Source organism: Silurus meridionalis, chromosome 15, assembly GCF_014805685.1.
Source record: "Silurus meridionalis isolate SWU-2019-XX chromosome 15, ASM1480568v1, whole genome shotgun sequence".
In the NCBI taxonomy this organism is placed as follows: domain Eukaryota; kingdom Metazoa; phylum Chordata; class Actinopteri; order Siluriformes; family Siluridae; genus Silurus; species Silurus meridionalis.
Genome location: NC_060898.1, coordinates 22,413,610 through 22,438,410, shown reverse-complemented (window position 1 = coordinate 22,438,410; position 24,801 = coordinate 22,413,610). Strand labels below are relative to the sequence as shown.

At 40.7% G+C, this 24,801-nt stretch overlaps 1 protein-coding gene across 4 annotated transcripts in view; it reads left to right on the top strand.

Annotated features, from left to right (window-relative positions):
- The first annotated feature begins 4,344 nt into the window (after window positions 1-4,344).
- nsd1b (nuclear receptor binding SET domain protein 1b) overlaps window positions 4,345-24,801 on the top strand; it is a 26,954-nt gene continuing 6,497 nt past the window's right edge. Inside the window, exons 1-21 of one of the 4 annotated variants that reach the window (XM_046867878.1) lie at window positions 4,345-4,633; window positions 6,430-7,094; window positions 8,849-8,990; window positions 9,635-9,774; window positions 9,899-11,795; window positions 11,880-11,992; window positions 12,077-12,365; window positions 14,658-14,758; window positions 14,854-14,902; window positions 15,680-15,840; window positions 15,985-16,092; window positions 16,960-17,083; window positions 17,189-17,389; window positions 18,164-18,343; window positions 18,445-18,601; window positions 19,274-19,479; window positions 20,761-20,873; window positions 20,960-21,229; window positions 21,315-21,431; window positions 21,519-21,660; window positions 23,794-23,900. In XM_046867878.1, coding sequence (XP_046723834.1) covers window positions 6,729-7,094; window positions 8,849-8,990; window positions 9,635-9,774; window positions 9,899-11,795; window positions 11,880-11,992; window positions 12,077-12,365; window positions 14,658-14,758; window positions 14,854-14,902; window positions 15,680-15,840; window positions 15,985-16,092; window positions 16,960-17,083; window positions 17,189-17,389; window positions 18,164-18,343; window positions 18,445-18,601; window positions 19,274-19,479; window positions 20,761-20,873; window positions 20,960-21,229; window positions 21,315-21,431; window positions 21,519-21,660; window positions 23,794-23,900 — 4,983 coding nt within the window. In that variant the 5' untranslated portion in view covers window positions 4,345-4,633; window positions 6,430-6,728. The other 3 variants (XM_046867877.1, XM_046867876.1, XM_046867879.1) reach the window with 3 other exon arrangements.

The following is a 24,801-nucleotide window of genomic DNA, read 5'->3' as shown; positions in this document are numbered from 1 at the left end:
CTGTCTATTTGGTGATTTGGAAACTGGATACTTGTGAAATCCTCTGTTTATTGCCTTATTGCCCTTTTTGGAACTTTCTCTTGCACTTTCAGTTCCATGAGGATTCACAAATGCAGAACATCTACATTACACATACATGTATACCGGTTGTTTCTTATGTTCGATATTTCATATGTTGTACATGTTTATTTACACATTTATGATATGTTTAATACGACCTGCCACCTTTTGAATGTAAAGTAAAACAATATTACATTTTAATTTCACTATTATCGTTTCTATGGGAATTAAAATAGTATTGATATGTTCTGTCATCTTTTTTTCTCATTCCTGTTGAAGTCCCTGGATCCCTGGATGGGCATTGAAACCAGAAGAGCTCCAGAAGACCAAAACATTTTTGTTGAGTCGCAGCGCCCCCCACCGACCCTATTTATGGTTGCATTCTGCTTTTTGCACATCATTTACATGCATAACAAGACAAAAAATAGGACAAAGATTTTATGGAGGAAGCTGAAATTACGGCTTTGACAGCTCCATAAACCACTCTTTACAACCGTGCTGAGCAGAAAAGCATCTCGGAAATTCGAAAAAGGTCAGATAAAAGGTCAGCCACTTCTGTCAAGCAAAGAGAAGGCAAAAGTGGGAAGGAAATATTGCTCACAATTCCTTCAGTAGTGGTGAGAGGAATAAAAACAAAACCATCCCATGTACACGTCCAGTCTGGGAGGAAAAGAAGTCTCGTCAATGTTTTAATTGCAAACGTAATTCGGTCGCCAGTAGGGGGCACTAAAACACAAAATAACACAATAAAAGGTGTTGTAACGTCTCCTCCAGTTAATGGGGTTTTGTTAGGTTCGATTTTTTGGGTTGTGTCCAATCTAAGGTTCTTGTTCACTAGTGACCAAAATGCTTGTAGAATTTAAATGAAATTACTACTGTAACCAGGATAATAACTTCATTTTCAAATGGATGTAAACAGAGCCAAGGTCATAGCAAGGTCAAACATCTGAAATAGGTTTTCTTCCAATTTGTCATACAGAAATGTTTCTAATAGAAACCCAAGGACTGTTTCATGGCTATCTAAGCCTTTTTCATTAGTAAGTGAATCAATCCATAGGAAGTTCTTGTTGCAATATACAATAAATCTTCTTCGTCTTATAGCTGCTCCCATTAGAGGGTCGCCACAGTGGATCATCTTTATTAGTCCTCTACATCTGCCTCTTTCAAACCAACCACCTGCATGTCTTCCGTCACCACATTCATAACCCTCCTTCTTGGAATTCCTCTTTTCCTCCATACTCAGCATCCTTCTACCAATATACCCCATGTCCTTTCTCTGCACACGACCAAACTATCTCAGCTGTGCCTCTCTCACCTTGTCTCCAAAAAGTCCTACCGGTACGGTCCCTCTAATAAAATCATTTCTAATCCTGTCCTAATCCTTATTTTCGCCACTCTTGATGAAAATCACAGAATCTTTAACGCTGCCACCTTCAGCAATATCCAAAAAATATGTCATTGAAATGTAGAATGTGTATCAATTCATTTTTGCTCCCGGCAGATGAAATAAACTCAATGATTACACAATTAGAGTTATATTTGGTCATGGGTTATTTTAGGTTTGTTAATGCTATTTTAGACATTCGAATGAGTACCACTTAGGACTGAACTTGTTTCCAATCAAGACGTGTCCATCGACTGAAAACCATTAGTGCAGGGGTCCCCAAAGTTTTTTTCTCTTTTTCTCTTTTAAAGAGATATATTGCCTATTAAAAGAGCATTATTACTGTCATAATGACCTTTAATTCATATTTACTGCTACTGAAATCAAAACATTTACATATGCAAATGCATATGCATATGGTTTGTGGCTTAATCTAACAAATACTTAGGCTACTGTAATAACTAGAGGTTGACCGATTTCTCTTTTTACCCAAACCGATAGGTTGGATCATACTCGCTGATAACCGATAAATCAACTGTTAGTTTTTAAAATGGATACTGGAAAAAACAACTACTTAACGCTGTCTCTAAAATAGTACTGAACTTTATTTATTCCAAAAATAAATAATAAAAAAGTAATGAATGATGAAAATGTGCTAAACTGAATAAATATGAGTATATTAATTAGTAAATATAATGATATATTCAACAAATTTTAATAATAAATATAATACAGCGCACTCTGTGCAGCGCACAGTCTCATGTGTAAAAACAAACAGCATGTCGTGTCCGTGCTTCGCCTCTAGAGGCCGCTCTCGTAATGACAGCGGACCGGAAGCCGGAAAAACTATCGATATAGATTTTTTTCCCGAAATCCGATAGTTCCAGCTATCAAAATTATTGGTGCCTCGACTTCTATTATTAACTAAGAGAAATTTCAGTTTGAAAAAGAACCTTTATTATCAAATACAGAAATTATGTAAGTAAAACATATTTAAAAGAAAATTAGCAAAATATGACTGTAGTTTGGGGACCTCTGTTTTAGGAAAACTATAAAAACTATTTTTTAATAAAGCTGTTATTTGTCCAAAAACAGCCTTCTATTGCAAACTGATTTAACTTGGAATATATAATAACTATGTTATTGCTCAGACCTTTTTTTGGCACATTAGACCATTTAAGATATGTTTAATAGTCATTGCAATCTTGGGCAAACCTTCCAGTACATTATATCAGGTTATTTATCATCAATTTCTTTCAGCAAAATCATAAAGCATCTGTCTGTTTGCAGACGACCAAATAAATCTCAGAGCTTCAATGTTAAATGCGAGACCAAAATCATTCATTAGTTCATCTATTAGTTTTCTGTAACTGTTCAGTAACCTTCTGCATAAATTCTCCCCATTTCCTTGTGGGATTCCTCTCAGTTCCCCAGTTTCCCTCAAGTTAGGGCTGTCAGGTCTTTTTTGCGTTGTTTTTGCTGTCATTTGTTGTGTCATTTATTGTATTTTTTTTTTACATAATATGGGCTTTGGTTTCATCGATAACATTATCGATATGGTTTGTGTCTCTGATTTTGCTCATTCATTGGACACACTCAAACCGAGAACCCTTACACACATCTTCACAAACCCCTCATGTGTATGAATATGAGTGTAAACATGTTGCCATATGTGGAATTTTTGCCTGATATTTGTGTGATCTGGATCTACTACAACTCTGACCAGAATAAAGTGATTAGTAAAGATCATTGAGTGAATAAATATCAGTATGAAGTCTATTATACCCTGAAGTGGCGATAGACCACCATAGCCTGACAGCTGGCCAACACCTCTCGGAATTACATTTTCAGCCTTTTTTTTGATAGCCAAGGAGGAGGTTTATCGATGTGGTAAGATCCATCCGTTACTGCCACAACATATTGCTCTTCCATCTCAGAATGACTTCTTCCTCTTTACTGGCAACAGTGGTCCTTGCTCAACCAATGTTAGACCTTCTTCCAAACATTGGTATTCAAACCAAAATCTTGCCCAAACATTTGATGAATAAAATGGAATATAGTTTTTATTAAACTGAAATGTGCAGTTGTAGTATCATTGTCCTCCACAGGAGTCGCTGTTCAGTCAGTCAGGTAGTCAGCAGGCCTAATCCATTTGAAATCAAACACCACTCTACTGCACTGAGTATCTCACACTCCAGGTGGCGCACTAATTCTCCCTCACTATGTAGTACACTAGAGTGAGTTTTCAAGGGGCAATCAAGTTTGGGTTAAGGGGTGGGGCGAAGCAGGGGCAGTTTTCTCACCCACAATAAACCGAAACTATCATCAAAACTAATGAGATTATAGGATTATTAGTTATTTAAAAAAAATACTCCAAGGGTTAAAGGGTTTTGGGTGTCAAAGTCCCAGATAGAAACAACAAAAATATGGAATAATTGTCTTATTCTTGGAATAAATAGTCTAAATTTTGCACTTATTGATGGATTGTATTAGTCCTGGGCTGGAGGTAACATGGTGGACTATGCAAAGATGGAGGCTGGTGGCGTTTCCTCCATTTCCCCCACCTCCTTAAAGACAAACTGCAGGAGTGTCGAGCAGACGGTGGGCAAAATCTTGGGGCATGAGTGGAAGCGCGTGCAATTAAGTGTGGCACTTTCATTCTAAAGGCGTGTTAGGAAGTGCGTGCGTGGTGAATTTTACGCACGCGCACGCATGCTTTCTGTGCTGCGTGCATATATATATATATATATATATATATATATATATATATATATATATATATATATATATATATATATATATATGTGTGTGTGCACATCTGGATTAAAAACCCGTTTACACCCGATCTCGGTTTGCGTGTCATCGTCCGCACGCGCTTGACAAAATGGCCTCCTTCGACCTTTGATGCAGTCGCACAGAGCTCGCGCTCCTTCTCGTCCAACTCCAGCCTCGTGAACTTCTCGAGATGTTAACACTTTGTGGCCTGTTTCGGTCTCAGACTCCATTTTGAAGCGAGCAAACCCATAACAAGAAAACAAAAAAAACCGTGAATCCAACGTGCGCATCATACAACAAAAAAACAAAACAAAAAACACGCAATAAGCTTAATACCCCGAGTCACGTGCAAACGTGAGCCGCGTGGACCTGCGTGGGTCTGATTGATGACGTGACTTCAAAGCACTTTTAAAGGTATATAACGTTGTAGCGTTTGTGTGTATGCATGTGTGTGTATGTGTGTGTGTGTGAGGAATCATCATCATCATTATCATCATCATCATTATAACCATCATCATCATCAACATCATGGTGGCAGGTGTGTGTGTGTGTGTGGGTACGGTGTTTTAGGAAGTGTTAAAGTAACAAATGTAGCGCAGGACAGCCAGAGCCGCGACGGATTGGCTGTTCACACACACACACACACACACACACATGACACACACTCATACACACAGGCAGGCAGGGGCTCGAGACACAACCGGGGGCAGGTCGACACGCCGAGAAGAAACCATCACCGTTTCAATGGAGAGAAAGTAAGAGCCCCCCGGTAACGTGTTCGTGAGTCCGGTGGCGCAGTGTGTGCGTGTGAATGTGTGTGTGTGTGTGTGTGCATGTGTGTGTGAGTGTATTTTGTTTAGAAAGGGGCCGCTAGCGTCACTGTCAAGAATTATGCGCTCAGGTTTCTCGGCCTAGTGATTTGCTTACACACACACACACACACACACACACAGATACATTGTTTTGGAGGAAAAAGGCCGCATGTCCAAGAGCGCGTGCGAGAACGTGAATGGTAAGATTTTTTAGACGCATTTAATTTAATAACGGGATTTGGACGCAGGTTGATCACTGTAAGGTGTGTGTGTGTGTGTGTGAGGTGAGGGTGAGGAACACTATACGAGGAGGCTAAACATCCATGAGAAGAGGAAGAGGAAGAAGAAGAAGAACCTCCTCGAGCGTGCTGTCTTTCCAAAGCGCCCGCGCGCGCCGACGTGCGACAACCGCATCTGAAATTCATGTGAAAATAAACTTCTTCATCTTCTTCATCTTCTCCTGCACTTCCTCTCAAGGATGATGAGAGGATCGCGCGCATTCGTCAGCAGTGTGTGTCATACATGTGCGCCAAGGAGCACGCAAGGGCGGCTGCACACACACACACACACACACATACACATACACACAACACGCGCGCCAGAAGTCCTGCTGCATGTTCAGCAATGTCCATGTTCAATATTCCTAAACACTTCCACAGGTTTTCTCGTCTTGTCTACCTGAGGTCTACTGCGAACCCTGTGAGATGTGTGATGACCTTTCTGAGCACACTTAAATTCTTGTGAGATCCTGATCACAGATGAAGACCCAAACCTAAACCAGGTTTAGCAGAGCAGTGCATCCTATAACTTTAAGCTTTGATTCAGGCATGTTGATCCGTGTTTTTGCTTGTGGAAGTTGCATGTTCTTCTCGTGTTCCTAAAGATTTCAATCGGGTTCTCGTGCCTCTTAAAGACAAGCTCAGGATGTTGGTTACACCACTTCTGCTTCCAGATGAATTTCGGGCAAAGAAGTAATTTTTTCAATTTGGAATTCCCTGAGATTCCTTGGGTGTCCTCAACCCAGAGTTCAGAGCTTTGACTTCAGATCAACATGGCTGCTCACAGCTTGTGGAGTGACAGCATTCAGACACTTTTACATGCGTTCCACTACATTTAATTGTACGCTGACTTCCGAGGAATATCGTAAACATTTCATGAAGATGACTAGCTTGATGCTAACAGAAGGATGTTAGCATCCATGCATTTTCCTTTCACTTTGTAAGGAGTTCCCATTTCTAAGGTATTTCGAACGGAGTGTAGATGTTTCCTGGGTGTGAGTGAGTGTGTGAATGCAATGTACTGCCATTTTACATTGGAATAGGTTCTAAAAGAAGGTCGCTGTATCTAACACACCTTAATATATTGATTTATTTCATTATTGTGTGAATTATTTTACAGTTGTGTCCGAGGCAAGGGGCCGATACGGATGCTTGAATGATCGGACGTCCTCCAGAAAAGCTGAACATCTTCATTCTTATCATATGGAAAACATCACCTATTGCACTTGTTCTGAAGCTCAGCCTTCAAGTCTCGCTTCCACATAGCGGAATCCAAAACGAAGGACTGCTGACGGTTCTCCAAGGACCTCCAGACCTCCAAGGAAAACTCTCTGGATCTGATTTAGAATCCACACAGTCCACGAGTACGAGTAATGAGTTGACTCAATGGCACTTTAAGCTTCTTGAAACGTACAAAACATGGACACAGCTTTGCCTGATTCTAGAACTGAAGATAGTACTTGCATGTCTCCTCCCAGTCCGGCGTTCAGTCTCGATTCGTCCAGTCCGTTCGCAAACAGCTTACATTTTGAGTCGATTTTGTTCGAGGATGAGGAGGAAGATGAAGACACAGGCCTGAGGTCTTTGCCTGAAAAGCCTTGTAGCAGCAATACAGAAGATACAAATCTAAAGCAGAAATGCAGACTTTTGGATAGACACCATGGTCCATCTAAAGGCAAAAAAAGAACAAAGGCCTGTAGGTCAGGAAAACATGACTTGGAAGAGTCAGAGCATGGCGACTACGATCCAGGATCTCTGGAGGGCATCCGTGATGACGAAATGGCGGCAAGTTCTTGTTCTAATTTTTTTTGCTTTTTCCTATTTTGCTGTTATACTAAACTTCAATCTTTTAGGAAGATGTTCCACCAGATTTTGTGGAGATGCATTCTGTTTAGTAAAGTCAGATTGAATAAGATTGAAGTCAGAGCTCAGCAAAATCTTCAACTCCAAAGCTTGGAAAATTTCATGCTACCACATCCAAAGACGTCCTGTGCCACTGTGCGTCTCCAACTTTTAACAGAACCACATGGTTGAATAGCAGATGCAATATTTTTGGTCCAGCAGTGTAACTTGGCTAGTTATTAGCAATTTATAAAACGATTAGCGCACTGTTAGCATGAAATTTGAATCTTTGGACCTAAAGTACTAAAGTGCTGCTGCATTTGGTTTCTTTAGGTCAAGATGAAGATTGTGTTTTTAATTATATGGTTCAAGAGCTCGTAGTTGTTCTGTTGGCTAAATACATATTAAAAACGTGTGATTGCGATGCAGAAAAAAGTGTTTTCTTGTCCCACAGTGCAACAAGGCACAGGAAACATACGCGTAATAAAATAGTAGTAAATGTAATATAAATGTACGCATATACAAAAATTTAAAAATCTGGAATAAATGTGTTTATAAAAAAAGATTTTCATGGAGAATTTTTCCATTAAATACAGATGTATTGTGTACCTGATTAGCTTACAAGCTAAGCTAAGCATTTGTTCTATAACTTGTGGTACGTAGGTTTACTACTTCATGAAATCTAATTGAGTCCAAGTGAAGCAGCACACTCAAAACAGACTTCATTCAAGTTCTGTGCTGGATTTTCTTCGTTTCAGTGGAATATATTTAATACTTAAATTAAACAAAGATGTATTTCATTGAGCTGAAACTCCCATCCAGTAGAAACCTCAAATTCAAATGCTAGAAATAATATAATCAGAGGCTCAGCAGTGTAACTATAAAGCTTATTTTGTGTCTGTATGTTATGTAGTTTACCTCAGAGGCCTTGAATTGGATTATAGAAACATAATTAAAGGTTTTTGAGAGATATCTGAAACTCTATATAGATTTCTATGCAACAAACTTGCAAAAAAGGCAAAAACACACAAGAATTGGACATTGAATAACTACAAGAAAAGTTCTGTGGAGTCCAAATGGGAAATTTTTATCTTCACCAGAAGAACTTGTGAGATAGAGAACAGAAGAAGATGTGATCAGACTCCCTCAACCCCCACACTCACACATGGAGGTGGAAGTTTAATGTTTTGGGGTTGTTTTGGAGCAGGGAAGGTTGGAGACTTATTCCAGAAAGTGAAAGTGAACCAACATCGCAACCATTCCATACTTCAACACCATGCAGTTACGTCTGGACTGCGACTGCGTACAACAAGACGATGATTCGATGCGTACGTCTGAGTTCTGTAAGAGTTATTTAAAGGCAAACAGACGTCTGGAGTGATATCTATCATGGAAAGTTCTGCCCAGTCACCTCACCTAAATCCTACTGAACTGCTCTGGGATGAACTGGATCTCAAGAAAGAATCTCCAACTAGTGAAGAAGATCTTCGGCGTGTAGAGTTCTGTTCTTTATGCTAAGGGAGGATTTTTCAATGAACGTAAAGTGGAACATCTGGACATTTCAAGATTCGTTTGGTCAAAAGTACTCTTCATTAAGTTAAATGAACGAGTTTGTTGCATAGAAACAAAAGGAAGATGCATGGTTTTATTTCTTGTATGTTTTATTCACTTCAAATCTTTTTTTTTTCTGTCAACAGATAAACAATGCTAAGCCGAAGCCTCTTCCACCAGTAAAGTACCTTGAAGGTGAAGTTACCTGGGTCAAGTTCAACCGTAGGCCTTGGTGGCCATGCCGCGTGATCAGCGATCCTACACTGGAAACATATCACCGAATAAAAAGTAGGTTCATTTACTGAAGTTTCCTGCAACACCTTAAATCCTGATCTGGAATTCTAATATTGCAAATACAATATGCGGTGGAATCAAAAAGTTTCGAGTCGAATGGTGTAACCACGTCCGCGATTTCATCATGGGCAAGTTAGAACAAAGAGCAAACGTGAAACTCTGCATGAATCTGGGCAAATCTGCCACAGAGACGTTCGACTTGATGTACGTTTGACATACGGCGACGCCGTGACGAGTCGTTTGAGGTGTTTTGAGCAGAATGTGCGCTTCAAAAGCGCATCACTGGAAGACCTTCGAGGGGCTCGAAACCATTTGGAAACCCTTGCAAGACTTCCAGGACACATTCCAGGAGTGGCAGGAGAGCAAGGGGACTATTTTAAAGGTGATAGTGTGTAGATAAATAAAGTACTTTTGTGTAAACAGAGCAAGTTTTGAAACTTTTTGATTCCACCTCATTCACATTAGAAAGCTCAGTGTGGACTTTAAGTGCCAAACTTTGGTGTGCTGGAATCGGTTCCTAATTTGAAGATTGAGGTCATACGTGAGCCAAAAAAAGTACAAGAAAATTGACTTTTTTAACCTATAGTACTAAAACCCCCAGCGTTTTATTTTTCTTTCCTGTGCTGTGGTTTTGTCAGAGTCGAGCGATAATCCCTGTCGCCAATATTATATTAAGACGTTTGGGAAACCTGAGGAAGAGGCCTGGGTCTCTGAGAAAGCCATGCATATATTTGTTGGTGAATATCAGTTTCACAATCTCCCCGGTCCACAGCGAGGGGTAAGACCAAGCTGAGACCACTTTTACCTCATTAATGTTTTTTTTTCTTTTCTCATTTTATCACAACATTTGACCAAACACCTTTAACGAATTAGTTATTGTATCTTTTATATTCCTATTCTAGGTGCCCACACGCTTTCTGAGCTCGTGGAGTTGTAGTGTTGCTGAGGCTGAGGCGCATTTCCTGGATAAGCCCAAGATACCCGTTCTAATGTCCGAATTAGAAGAAACGAGCTCAGCTAATGGAAAAACGAAAAGTCAAGAAGTCAAGGTGTCTAACTCCCGGTTGCTCCCGGGAATCCCTGAAAACGGTTGCCAAGCCAATGGGAAGATTTCACATAAAGACCGAAGCGCTTTGAGCAAGTCGAAATGCAAAAAGAAGCCAAAGAAGTCCTCTGCTGTGTTTTTTACAAAGTATGACAAGTTAGTCTGTGGAAAGACAAGCGAAGACGAGGTGCTGGATAATCCCTATTCCGACATCGACTCCGTGCCGCAAATCCGCCGATGTTCCAAAAGCGATGGCCGAGCCTCACAGAACGCCACTCCAGATCACCCTGTTAGACAAATTACAATCCAGAACGATAAAGATGCAAAGAAGAATGTTGAAGTCCAGGGTGGTTTGTGGTTTAGCAAAGCTGGAAAAGGACAAACTAGCGGGGTGTTTAGTCGTGCAGGAATTAAGTCTGTCAATTGCTCTTTTGGTAAAGTATCATGTAAGATCAAGATTCCTGAGTCTGGAAGTTTGAAATCCAGAGACACCGGATCTGAACAGCAGTATGTAGATTCTAAACAACCCCTCGACAAGAGAGTCGCATGTCTTCCGGCTAGCAGTCGATTGATGACTAGAGCGCTGAAAGCAATGGAAGACGCTCAGCTACAGCCGCCATCTAGCCAAGATCTCAAACAACATCTGTCAAGTAGTGAACCTGAGAACGATAAATGCATTACGAGATGTGCTTCTACTGAAAAGAGAAAACTAAAACCAACCCAGCCAAACTTTTCCGCAGGGTCCAACGTAAAAGTGGACAGGAAAGCTAAAATTGTTTCCAAGGCGTCTGTAGATCCGTCCGATCTGGAAGACAACGAAGTCAAATTGGAAGACGAATCTTGTTTGATATCCTCTGAACTGGTCGGTTTGAAATCGTCAGAGTTAAAACAAGAGAATCGAGGGAATCGGGGGTCGATGGTTTCTACACCATCTCCGTTCCGTGTAAATATTCCAGAGGAGAACGACATGAGAGAAATAACCTTCAAGTCACTGGAAAACGAGACAAATGGAAAGTCTGCAACATTTCGTCCGGATGTGAATTATAAATACAGCACGTTCCTGATGCTGTTGAAGGATATACATGATAGTCGAGAAAAAGATGGCCGACCCTTAGTCATGGAGCCGTTACCGCCAAAAAAGCTCATTAAAGCAGAGCCCCCTGTGATTTCAGAAAAAGTTCAAAAGGCTAATACAGGTCGTGTTAAAAATGATAAAGATCTGTGCACGTCGTCAGGTCTGAAGAAGTATGGGCAGAGCAAAAGTTCTAGCTTGAAGTCCAAACAAAGAAAAATAACTGGCAAGTTTGGTCCTGATATGAGGGAGGTCAATGGTTGTGTTGTTCAGCAGGGTCCGAGCTTCTCTGTGTTACCAAAACCGGTTAAAAAACCTAGCAGAAAAAGTCAACCTGCTGTTAGGAAGAGCCGTAATAGCATTTCTCTGCCTTCTGGGTTGCCAGAACATGCGAAATCAGATAAGGCGCCAACAGTGGGGTTCAAGCTCCTCACTGAGGACTTGGAGAATAGTTTTTTTGGAAGTGTACCTAAAAAACGCTGGCAGAAGTTTGAACAGGACAACAGAAAGGCGGAGGCGGAGAACAAAAGCGATCAAGGACCAGGACGTGCGCACATATTGCTTTCAGAAGAGAAAAGGACGGTGGAAACTGGTGATGAAAAGACAGCACCTGCTTCATCGATATCCATGAACACAACAAACATCACTCCGAATGCCTGTGAGATTTCTAGTTTCCCCACAGGTAAGATAAGGGCTAGAGGAACTGTTATTGTACATCCTAACACTTTTGTCTGTTTTGTCACAACATTAAATTTGTCTTTTCCAGAGAGCAAACGCATTAGAAAGCCAAGCAAAAGACTCATCGAGTGGACAGAGGAGTACGATCACATATTCGCCACTAAGAAGAAACCCAGGAAGCAGACGGAACCTTCACGGAAGGTACTTTTTATTCAGCTGTTTCTTTTTTTTCTTACTGTTTGTTTCCTGAATCTTTAATGGATCGTTTTCCACGGTCTTTCTCAGGTTGTTAAAAACACTCCTGATCACATCACTGAGAAATTCTCAGCTGCAAAGCAACACCTTGAACCCTGTGCAGAACCCTGTGCACCACATCCCTTACCGGAAATTCTGACTCCTCCTCCTGAAGAGAGGTCTAAAACTCCCCCGGTGATAGAAACGACTTCGTGTCAAGAGAGTCAGGAGATGGCTGTGGATACTCTGACTCCGCCTCCGGAAATAGAAACGTCATCGTCTTCATATGGAGAACATTGTTTCAAGGAGCAGCTTCTAATTCAGAATGGTTCCCACATCGGTAAGTAGATCTGTATGTAGTGTGGGGGTGTAACGGTACACAAAATTCACGGTTCGGGGCGTACCTCGGTTTTCAATTCGATTCGGATCAGATTTGGTACAGAGGGCGAAAGAAATGCAAAACATAAAATTGCTTGTCGTTTTTTTATTAACGCAGTTTATTATTATCGATATTTGTGAACAGTTTACATTTTTACAACAATTTTTTATAATAATGATACAATGTTATATATTGTATAATATATAATATTATATCATAATAATAATGTTACAATATTTCATAAAATTGAAAAAATCGAATCAATGCAATACACTTTTTATTATATTAATTAAATTGAGTAATCAATTAAATTGGCACAAATTAAATTGATTGAATAAAACCATAATCATAAATCAATGGAAAAATTCAATTCAATATTTTACATTCGTTAGAACTGTATAGATGTGTATACAAGTGAGTCTAAGTGTGTTTTACTTTTAATATTAATTATTAATTATTAATACTGTTCTACTTATTTCAGCATACTTTCACAAATGTCTATATTTCTTCTATCCTTCATTTTTTCACTCCCTCGATATGCGCAATTGTCATGATTTTAAGAGTAATTCTTGGAGAGGACGTTTAAGAATCCGTATCGCGAGACTGTCGTAAAGTCGGGCGTTGCCGCAATTTCGCACAAAACAACGCACCACAAGTCGTATTTCCACAGTGACACTGTGCTAACTCTAGCTTGTAAACTTGTGGTCCGCCACTTAATACGTTCCTGAGAAAACTCAGCTTTTAACTATGTTCCGGACATAAAAAGGATTGGATAAAACCCTGTACCGAAAACGTTCAGTACAAACGCATGTCGAAATCACACCCCTAACGTAGAGTAAAAAGATCTCAAAATTTAGTAATATACTTTGTCCTTCAGAAGAATACACCATATGTCCGGAATATTGTGGGCACCTAACCATTAAATTCATACTCACATATGAAGCGTCTCATTTCAGATTAACTTTATTTTATTCCTAAGCTCCATTCTTCTGGGAAGGCTTTCATATTATTTTTTGGGGGCGTGGCTGTATGTTCCTTTAGCCAAAAGAGCATTAGTGATATGGTGAATGGAGAAACGAGGTGCTGGGGAAGTGGAACTCGCATTTCTCCGCTTTGAGGTAAAGGCTGTTCTGGAGGAGGCGCTGGAGTACTGAACGAATCTCCGAACTGATCGAATCTCCGAACTGAACGAGTTTTTCCTCTCTAACCTCAACATTGTCATGCTGGAACAGTGTTAGTAAAGTTTAGTTCAACTGAAAAGAAACTGTATCCACAGCATACAAAGGCATTCTGTACAATTGAGGGTTTTGAACTTCATCTCCACAGTATGAGAACCATATATGGGTGTGATGGTCAGGTGTCCACATGCTTTTGGCCGTATAATGTTCATAGTGTGGATTGTAATATGGGTTTCAAATAAACCGTGAAGGACTTCAACCCCCCTGTTGGTAGATTCAAGACTCTTTCAAGACACAAGCCCTCGCTCGAAACGGAACTGCCGCTGTCTATCTGAAGTGGTAACTCATTGGGAAAGAGGTTAAACTGCTGATCGAAAGGATATGAGTTCAGATCTCAGGCCATGTCCACACTACTACGTTTTTATTTGAAACCACATATTTTTCTCTCCATTTTGGTGTTCCGTTTCCACTGAGACGTCATTTTCAGTCAACATAGATGTAGCTTTTTTGAAAATGCTCTCCAAAGTGGATAACAGAGGCTTTCGAATACGGATTTTTGAGTCATTATTCACAGGAGGACAATTTTAGCTCATGTGCAGTACAGGGATGTACGCGTTTCGGTGTGGATGAGCAACTTTTTTTGGGAAACGATCGAACACAGAAGTGTGGACACGGAGTGTTTTAAGATGAATACGGTGTTTTCGAATTTATCCGTATTAATGTAGACACAGCGTAGGTCTCCTGGTGGTCTAGTGGTTAGACACAGCGTTAGCCAAGGCCAATTCTCAACTGATTAAGTGTATAAATCCGATAATTGTAAGTCGCTCTGGGGATATGGGTGTCTTCAAAATGCTATAATTGTAAAGTTTTCATTAGGGCTGCAACTAACGATTACTTTGATGATCGATTAATCGGACGATACATTTTTTCGATTATTTGGATTAAAAAAATAAAATTGTGTTGATAAAATGCTGAATAAAAACATCATGGTGTATTTTGTTTTTGGTTGTTTGTTCAAGTTGGTATTTGACCTCCCATGTGTTATTAACGTCTTAAATGTGTCGGTGTTGTTTAGGCGATGGCGTCTGTTTAAGCACCAAGAGGCAACGGAAGCCCACTAAGAAAATTCTCGAGAGTTCTATCGAAGCCGAACCGATCCTGATGCCAAAAAAGAAGGTTTGTGCAACCGGACTTTGACATTAAACACATTTTCCTGATATTCATCTTCAGGCTCAGATGAATTATTTAAATGGAAACCAATTCTCTGCTAGGTAAAAGCCCAGAGGAACTGTTCTTCAGGACATGCTCCAGCTCATGCAGGTTGGTAGGTCCATTTGTGAATATTTAAAAAAATTCTGGTTCATTATAAAAAAAAAAGTAGTAATCCATTTTAGTATGTGAATACAGAATAGCTTATATCATGTTCATCACGAGTAGCTATAGAGTAGTACTGCATCCATCATATCTCTAAAGAGTCTTTAGTTTTAGCAGATTTACATCTTTACGCTTCTCTCTGAAAACAGCCGATCTTCTAGAGGTGGGTGAATCTAAAAAGTTGTGGTAAAAAGCTTTTCAATACATGTTGTACAATTTGTACGATTTATTTGATTTTGACTACAGCAGGATGTGTCTATACGGTAAGTTCTCCTTCCCTCACACTCAAAAAACACATCTTTTGGAGATGTTCTTCTCGAGCCAGTCCTGTGCAGCGATGCAGAGGACTCTCGCGACCAAATAAAGCACGGTGGTGGGTGTGCTCTTGGTGTGCTCTGGTTGGAGAAGGTCTTATACGAGGAATTCCTCTCTTCGTGTCTCTATCAGGACTCTATTTAAAAGAAAAAACTCTGAAGTAGCGTATTTGGCACAGAAATACTCTTTCGTATGTCCAAATCTTTTTTTTTTACTTGTTACGTATTTGTCAAATTACGAATTTTACTAACAGAGCCTTATATGGAGCCTTATACATCTTCAGAATTTATTTTTCAAGTTATGAATATGATAATATCTCCCATAGTCACCACACATTTCTCTCCTGTGAACTTGTGCTTCACCAGGCCATGGTTTCTTTTCATGTAATTCCTATTTTGTCCAAAATAGGCTTAGGACAATCGAAAACTAAGAACAAGCAGCCTGCCGTATGGACTCCTGAAGAGAGCGTCCCAATTTCCTGCACAGCAACGGAGGCAGGCATCACGCCAACGAACCCTGACACGCTTAACCCTGAGACAGCCAAGGACCGGAAATGTGCTAAAGCTGAGGTCAGTCCTGGTTTCTGTGATCTCATGCAGGATCTGTAAAATTATTAGTATATTATAGCTGCGTTTCATGAGCTTCTGACTGTCCAGGTTAAATCAATGCTTAATTGTTTCTCAACTTAAAATATTCCTTGTTTGTTTTTTTAGAAATTCGACCCTGGTGATGAGTGCCCTGAGACGAAAAATGAATCTGCTTATAACAGACTTTCAGTGGAGAAAGGGAGTGGTGTATTACTGAAAGACAGTGTTTGTCAGGTCAGTTCTCTTTAGAGGGATTGTGGATGTACATTTTGGTAATGTAGGACAACATTAATGGAAGCATGGTCTTGAATAAAACATTATTTGGAGAAGCTACACAGTCATCCGACATGCATTCTAACAGCTCGGTTTGATGAATCATTTGAGCTATTAACAAGGGTTGCCAGGTTTCCAAAAAAAAATCTCAATTTACCACCAAAATTCACACAAAAGACCAGAAACTAGGTCAAAAAACTAGGTAATTGGAAATAGGGCACATATACATGTTTGGCTTTTGTTTGGAAATCTGTGGTGCGCACACATTTCTGACATATACAAATTATGCATCCACTCTTTCTTGTTTTGCAAAATATCTTTCAATAGAAATGTACAATAGAAACGGGTCTGCACCTCACAGACACTTACACTTTGTCGTTGTTCACAGAAATATATTAGATTCAATTCTAAATATTTGATCTAATCAATAAACCTAATATATATCAAATATAACAATTTAAAATTTTCAAATACGAGAACTTGATGGCTGCGGAATATTGTTTAACAAGTCCACATTGGCATAAAACATCACAAATGAAAACCATGCTATTATCCTCTCTCCTGCTCCACTTTCAGGAAAAATGTTCAGAGTGTGTTCATGGGGCAGCGTGAGCCCTGCCCCCTGTTGGCCTCTAATAAGGCTTGTTGCAATTCATATGTTTGTCCACTAGGTGCAATAAGAACTCTAGATGTATGAATAGAGTTGTGATTGAGGAGACTGAATTGCAGACATAAAATTGTTTTAGAAGAATTGTTCTGTTATTATTGTGCTTTTACGGAACATTCCTTTCCGGAATATTCCTTCATTCCTGTTTCCTGTGTGTGTAGGTTTGTGAGAAACAGGGAGAACTTCTCCTGTGTGAAGGCCAATGCTGCAGAACATTCCACCAACAGTGTGTCGGCCTGACGGAGCCTCCAGCCGGAAAGTTTCTGTGTCAGCAGTGCACTTCTGGTGGGCGTTGACCGACTCAAACAGATGCCGCGGTAGAACAGTGGCATATCTTATGTTCTATGTTCATATGTTGCAAATGAACTGAGAGGTGTGTTTGAATTCAAGGCCTCCACGAATGCTTTATGTGTAAGAAGCTCGGAGATGACGTGAGGCGCTGTATGGTTCCTGCTTGCGGGAAGTTCTACCACGGAGAGTGCGTCGCCAGCAACGCCCTCACAGTGCCCTTAAATCGAGGCTTCCGCTGCTCCCTCCACGCGTGTCTCGCCTGCTTCATCTGCAACCCGAACAACCCTTCTATTTATAAAGGTCTTCATTTCTCAGTCATACAAATGAGTAACTGCAAAAGGTTTATTAAATATCCCAAGAAAATGAAGAAATTATTTGTGAACCTTCAAGTTTTCACTTCATCGCAGAGCAGTTCAGTAGGATTTAGGTGCGGTGACTGGGCAGGCCATTTCTTGATAGTTATCACTCCAGACGACTGATTGCTCTCTAAATAACACCCACAGAACTCAGAACTTGTTGTACGGTGAAGTCGCTTCCAATGAGCTGCAGCACAGACGGAATTGCATGCTGTTAAAGTATGGAATGGTTGCCATGTTGGGTTACTTATACGTCTTTAAGCTTCCCTGCTCTAAAACAACCCCAAACCATTAAGCTTCAAACCATTACGTCCTTCTGTTAAAAACAAAAATGTCCCATTTGGACTCCACAGAACGTTCTTCCACTCATTCACTGTCCAATTTTTGTGTTTTCTTTCCCTTTTATTGAGGTTTTTTGCATAGAAACAAAAGGAACATGCATTTGTCTCAAAACCCATAAAACACTTGTGTTTTTACACTTTTCACAAACACTGCGTATAACATATGTAAATAAGATTATCCATGTTTGTTTAATGGTTAGTCAAATAGTTAGATTTATATATCATTATATTATTATTATATATTTATTAATTCCCTGACAGGTTTCTTGTGCCGGACATCAGACTTAGTTAGAATTCTATATTAACACAGTACTTATTGCGATAGTTATTTAGTCTCCGCTGGGAAATGACCTCCCTGAACTCTTCACTCTCTGCAGGTCGACTGATCCACTGCGTACGATGCCCCGCCGCGTACCACGCTGGTGATTACTGCATCCCTGCCGGCAGCGTCGTCTTGTCCAGTAACAGCATCCTGTGTCCTAACCACTTCACGCCACGAAAGGGCTGCCGCAATCACGAACACGTCAACGTCAGCTGGTGCTTTGTTTGCTCCGAAGGTCAGTCTTCATTACTTTTGGAGCTTTAACCGTGTCTGCTGTGGTGTTTGGGAAGGAAAGTGCTGATTAAACTTTTCTGTCTGGGATCTTGGTGATGTCAGGAGGAAGCCTGCTCTGCTGTGAGTCCTGTCCCGCAGCTTTTCACCGCGAGTGTCTGCACATCGACATGCCCGAGGGGAGCTGGTTCTGCAACGACTGCCGAGCTGGCAAGAAACCACACTACAAAGAAGTGGTGTGGGTCAAAGTGGGCCGATACAGGTCAGCCCCAGCTCAGACAAAACGCCACCTTATCTGCTGTACATTGTATGGACAAAAGTATTAGGACACCTGACTTTTCCCAGCCAAATGTGGTTCTTCCCCGAATTGTTACCACAACGTTGACGATGTCTTTGGTTGTGGTAGCATGAAATTTTCCCTTTACTTGAACTAGGATACTCAAACCTGTTCCAGCATGACAGTGCCCCTGTGCACAAATGAAGATCTGCTTTCCATGGGTTTGAGTGGAAGATCTCCTGGTATAGAGCTCCAAAACCTTTTGGGATGAATGTGAATGCTGACTGCACTGCAGGCCTCCTCATCTCACCTACATCAGTGGTAAGATGAGGACCTGACTTTACTAACACCCTTAATGTTAGTAAAGGCTAACATTCATCCTTAATGGCTGAATGAATTTCCACAAATCTCCACAAAATCCAGTGGAACATCTTCCCAGAAGATTGGAGGTTATTATAACAGCATTTAATGTGGAATGGAATGGTTAAAAATGCACATATCAACCTTATGCTCAGGTGTCCACATTCACTTATATAGTGTATAATAAACATGTTATTAAAAATATAAAAATATTATGAAGATTCACATATTGAAAGCATTTGAGATGATCACATGATCGTTGTGGTTTTGATTCATTGATTGTGTGCTCTGTATCAGATGGTGGCCTGCAGAAGTCAGTAACCCTCGAGACATTCCAGAGAACATCCTGCGAATGAGGCACGACGTCGGCGAGTTTCCGGTGCTTTTCTTTGGTTCCAATGACTACCTGTGGACCTATCAGGCTCGGGTCTTCCCTTACATGGAAGGAGATGCCAACAGTAAAGAGAAAATGGGAAAGGGGGTCGACTCTGTTTATAGGAAAGGTATTGATAATGTATAAAGACGATTCATGTTAACGTTACCGTTGTTTGCCAATAAAGCGTAACTAATCTATGACATGATCTGTAGCACTTCAGATTGGTCTACAGACACTTAAACCACTTCAGTGCTATATTTAAATCAATGATAATGGTGTCTGCTTGAATAAAAAAAAATTACATTTATCTTATTCGGCAGACACTATTAGAGCATCGATGGGCTTACGGGCCTTGTTCAGGGGCCCAGAGGTGACAGCTTGGTCTGGCTGGGATTTGAGCTCATGATCTTTTACTCTAAAGTCCAATGCCTTAATCACTAAGCTACCACCTTCCCCACCTTCATATCTTTTCTCATGACTCCGTTGACCAGATCCATCCGAACCCTTGTGGTCATTAATGCAGGACTTTTTAAATTTTTATTTTATTTCTAAGTATTTGATTGAGCGGATGTTTTAAATATACTTAACAAACAAAACTCTGGTGTAGCAACACTGCGATAACATGCCTGCACAACTACAGGGTCCTGCATGTAACCATGAGATTGTGTTTTACCCATGACCCTGTGGGTTTCATCTCAGTTCTCTGGTTTCTTCCCACTTGTCAAAAACAGGGAAGCTGATTGGTGGGTTAAGTGAAATTGCCCTTGCATGATTACTTGTGATGGACCGATTATGTCATGAAGGACATAAAGAATGAAGGACCCTCAGAAGGTTGTTGGGGAGCTGAAACGTTTTTTTTGAGACAAAACAGTGAATTTCCTTGTTTTTGCTTTTCGCCAACAGTTAAGCAAAAGTAAACAAGCAGATGGTGACACGGGAGGGACTGAGGAGTGCATTTGTTTCATTCATTTCCTGATAAATGATTTGTCGTTTAGTCCATTAAAAGCTCCATACGTGCTATTTAGCTTGGGGCATGGCCCAGTTATTGCCCACAAGTGTATTCCCTGTGCATCTGACTGAGATCTACCACAACCCTGACAAGAGTAAAGCTCTTGCAGAATATGAATAAAAAATGAATGAAAAGTAACTTCAAAGGCTTAAAAGTACTAGATGTGTACCTTAAAGTCAGAGTACCACATAATTGTTCCTTTCTTTAATGGGGATTGGGTCTGTCCATAACAGAAAATGACACAGGGCGGAGCGACTACCAGTATTGTCGTAGAGATTGACATTTTCTTAATATGTCTCTAGCATTGTTCAGCCATAGGTTTGGGGACCCTTGCCTTAAAGGTTTCTCTCTGTTGCTGGAAGAAGTGGCATAATTCAAATTGTGTTTTTGGGTTTCCAGCTTTAGACGAAGCTGCTGAAAGATTCCGAGAACTGCAGGCAGAGAAGGAACTCCGGCAGCTCCAGGAGGACCGGAGAAATGACAAGAAGCCTCCTCCTTACAAACACATTAAGGTATTAAACCACTACCGAAGTGTTTTTTTTTTCTAACTTGCCCAATGTAGAAACACTTCAGACCCGATCTTACCCGACTCTGAAAGGTGAACCGACCGATCGGAAAAGTGCAAATCATAACGGCCGACTTGTCCGAGATCCCACGCTGCAACTGCAAAGCAACGGATGATAACCCCTGCGGCATGGACTCCGAGTGCATCAACCGAATGCTGCTGTACGAATGCCACCCTCAGGTCTGCCCTGCGGCGGAGCGCTGCCAAAACCAATGCTTCACCAAGCGCGAGTACTCGCAGGTGGAAATCTTCAGGACGTTGTCTCGAGGCTGGGGCCTGCGCTGCTATCATGACATCAAGAAGGTAGGCTTTGGAAAAATCGCCTCAGTCCAGTCTGCGTCAAACACAAATCGTGTCTAATCCGTAGCTTTCCCCTGTTTGGCGTTAGGGCGCGTTTGTAAGCGAGTATGTTGGCGAGGTGATTGACGAGGAGGAATGCCGGGCTCGGATCAAGCAGGCGCAAGAGAACGATATTGGGAATTTCTACCTGCTGACACTAGACAAGGTGACGCCCCTTACCACTTATTATTATCTCTATTTAAGTAAAGTATGACCTGAAACCACTCTCTCATGCCAAATATCGCTCTGGCAGGACCGTATTATTGACGCAGGGCCCAAAGGCAACCAGGCCAGATTCATGAACCATTGCTGCCAGCCAAACTGCGAGACCCAGAAATGGACCGTCAACGGAGACACACGGGTCGGACTCTTTGCTTTGGTGGACATTGCTGCTGGTAAGGAGTGTGCACGTTTCTAGCTGTATGTTCTACAACTACACCTTCTTTCTTCTTCGTTAGGGGTCACCTTAGCGGATCATCCGTCTCCATACCCCCTGTCCTCTGTCCCCCTGTCAAACCAACAACCTTCATGTCTTCCCTCACCACATCCATAAACCTCCTCCTAGGCCTTCCTCTTTTTCTCCTGCCTGTTGGCTCCATCACCGGCATTCAGTGCAGTACCCCATGTCCCCCCTCTGCACGTCCAAAATATCGCACAACCTGTCCATCACCACTGCAAACAGGAAAGGGCTCAGAGCCTATCCTTGATGCAGTCCAACCTCCACCTTAAACCAGTCTGTCGTTTCTACTGCACACTTCACTGCTGTCACACTGGCATCATACATGTCCTGCACCAACCTCACATGCTTCTCTGACACATGACTTCCTGATACAATACCACAACTCCTCTCTCCACCCTGTTGTACGCTTTCTCTAAATCTCTAAACGCACAATGCAACTTTTTCTGACCTTCTCTATAATTCTCCATCAACATTCTCAAAGCAAATAATGCTTATGTGGTGCAAACAGATGGCCACCTCTTCTCTTAGCCTGGCTTCCACTACTCTGTTTCTCTTCTTACTAATCCTATTCACTTCCTGCATTACCATCTCTACATCATCCACCCTTCTCTCTCTCTTATTTTCTTCATTAATCAGCTACTCAAAATACTCCCTCCACCTTCTCAACAGAGTCACCTCACTAGTCAACACGTTTCCATCTGCATCCTTTATTGCTCTAACTTGCAGCACATTCTTTTCAGCTCAGTCCCTCTGCCTCACCAATCAAATATACATAAAAATATAATTATTCCATATATTATACACCAAATATTATTTCATGATCTGTCTGAATACTTGATTCTGATTGGCTCACACATTCTCTCTTATATCTCTTATATTTATTAAAACTTGTGTAAATTATGTTGTGGTCAACCGATCCATCTGTTTTGCACATTATTTGGCACAGATAGTTGATTGCTGGAACTATCAGCTATCTGCAAAAATCCAAAATAGTTTTTCCGGGTTGTGTTATACAGTACTCTAGCGGCCTCTAGAGGCAAAATACTGACACCACGTGCGATTTATTTGATTAAAAAACAAAGAATAAAGATGCTGAGGCTGTAAGAAGATCAGTAACACTCTGAAACTGAGATACAGTACAGTGGTCAGGGTCATACAGAGGTTTTCCAAGATGGGTTCCTCTTAGAATAGACCTCACAAGGGTCCATCAAAGAATTCGAGTCCTCGTGCTGTGCGTCGGGTGCAGAAACGGCTTCAAAAAACAGACACATGAGTTCTGCAGGGTTGCTTTAGAGGTTGCAGAAGCAGAAGGTCCGCTTATGTGCTCAGACTGTACGCCACACACTGCAACTAGTCAGTTTGCAGGCCGTCCTCCCAGAAGGACGTCTTATCTCAAGCTCACAAGAAAACCTTCAAACAGTTTGCTGAAGACGACCTGTCCAATAGCATGAATTGCTGTAACCATGTCCTGTGGTCTGATGAGACTAAGATAAACTTGTTTGTCTCAGATGGTGTCCAGCATGTGTGGCTCACACAAGCGCAATGTTTTAATCATCTAGCAGCTCCGTGATGTCATTATGGAGAAGTGAAAGAGAATCCCAGCGATGACCTGTGCAGCTCTGGTGAATTATATGCCCAGGAGGATTAAAGCAGTGCTGGATAACACTGGTGCTCACACTAAATAGTGACACTTTGGACACAGTTTTGACATGTTCACTGAGGGTGTACTCAATTTTGTTGTCAGTTATTGAGACAATAACATCTGTATGTTGAGTTATTTTCAGAGGACAGTAAATCTGTACTGCTACACAAACTGCACACTGACTACTCTAAAATATATCCAAGTTTTGTTTCTATACTATTGTTCCTTGAGAAGATATAATAAAATGGTTGCTGAAATGCGAGGGGTGAAAATCATTTTTGTGAGATACTGTATAAGGTGATGATCCACAACGAGTTGTTACACCATTATAACGATCTAAATGCTTCACCTTAAGCCTTTCTGAACACATCACAGCTGTGGAGTATCACGTAATTATACACTTATGTGTGTATCTTTTCTCTAAAGGCACTGAGCTGACATTCAACTACAACCTGGAGTGTCTGGGCAACGGGAAGACCGTGTGTAAATGTGGTGCGCCGAACTGCAGTGGCTTTCTAGGTGTAAGACCAAAGGTAAAAACAGAGGATTTTTAAGTGTTTAATCAGAAACCTGCAATAGTACAGCATTCGTCAACTTAAAAGTGAAAAGTCAGACTTTTAAGCGTTACATGAGCTACAGAAACATAGTCAGTTTTATAGGTTTCAGTGCTGGATGAAGTACACAAACCATGTATTTGAGTAAAGTAGAATTTGACTCCAATAAAAGTACAAAGGTTTTTGCCTTCAAATGTACTTAAGTATCAAAAATACTATGATTTATTATGGCTATAATTATCCTATTATAATTTTTTGCTCTTTGCTTAATCACCTCAGTTTATGTGAAGAGACTCGAATGTGACTCTCAGCACACTGATCTATTAATGACTCAAACACTGATTGATTTCTATTACAATTATCATAAACACAAAACCTTCTTTTCAACTACTTTAAAAAGCAAATCAGGTCACATGTGTTGTGACGAGTTCGAGTCTGGAGTTTTTTCATCATTTATTTATCTGTATTTTTATCTGTATTTTCACTACATTTCAAAAAATCAAATATTTGACTTTCTACTCAAATACATTTTGTGAAATCAGTTGTTCCTTTTTATTTATGAGGATAAAAATGCAGGTGACTCGCTGTGTTTCAGGGTCGAGGTTCGCGCTCTGTTTTGCACTTTTGATTGGTATCTACTGATCACCAACATACAGTTTGTTACTGTCCACCATTTGGTTTCAGTTGTGTTTGTAGGTTGAGTATAAATCCTTCAGTGGTGGATGAAGTTGTTCCTTTACTCGAGTAAAAGTTCTAAAAGTTCTCACTTTTGAACGGACTTCAGTATGAAAAGTCAAAGTAGTGATGTATGAAAACTTGATGTGAATAATGGATGTAGTTCAGTCTTTTATTCTCCTGCGAGAAAGAAAGAAAGGTGCTT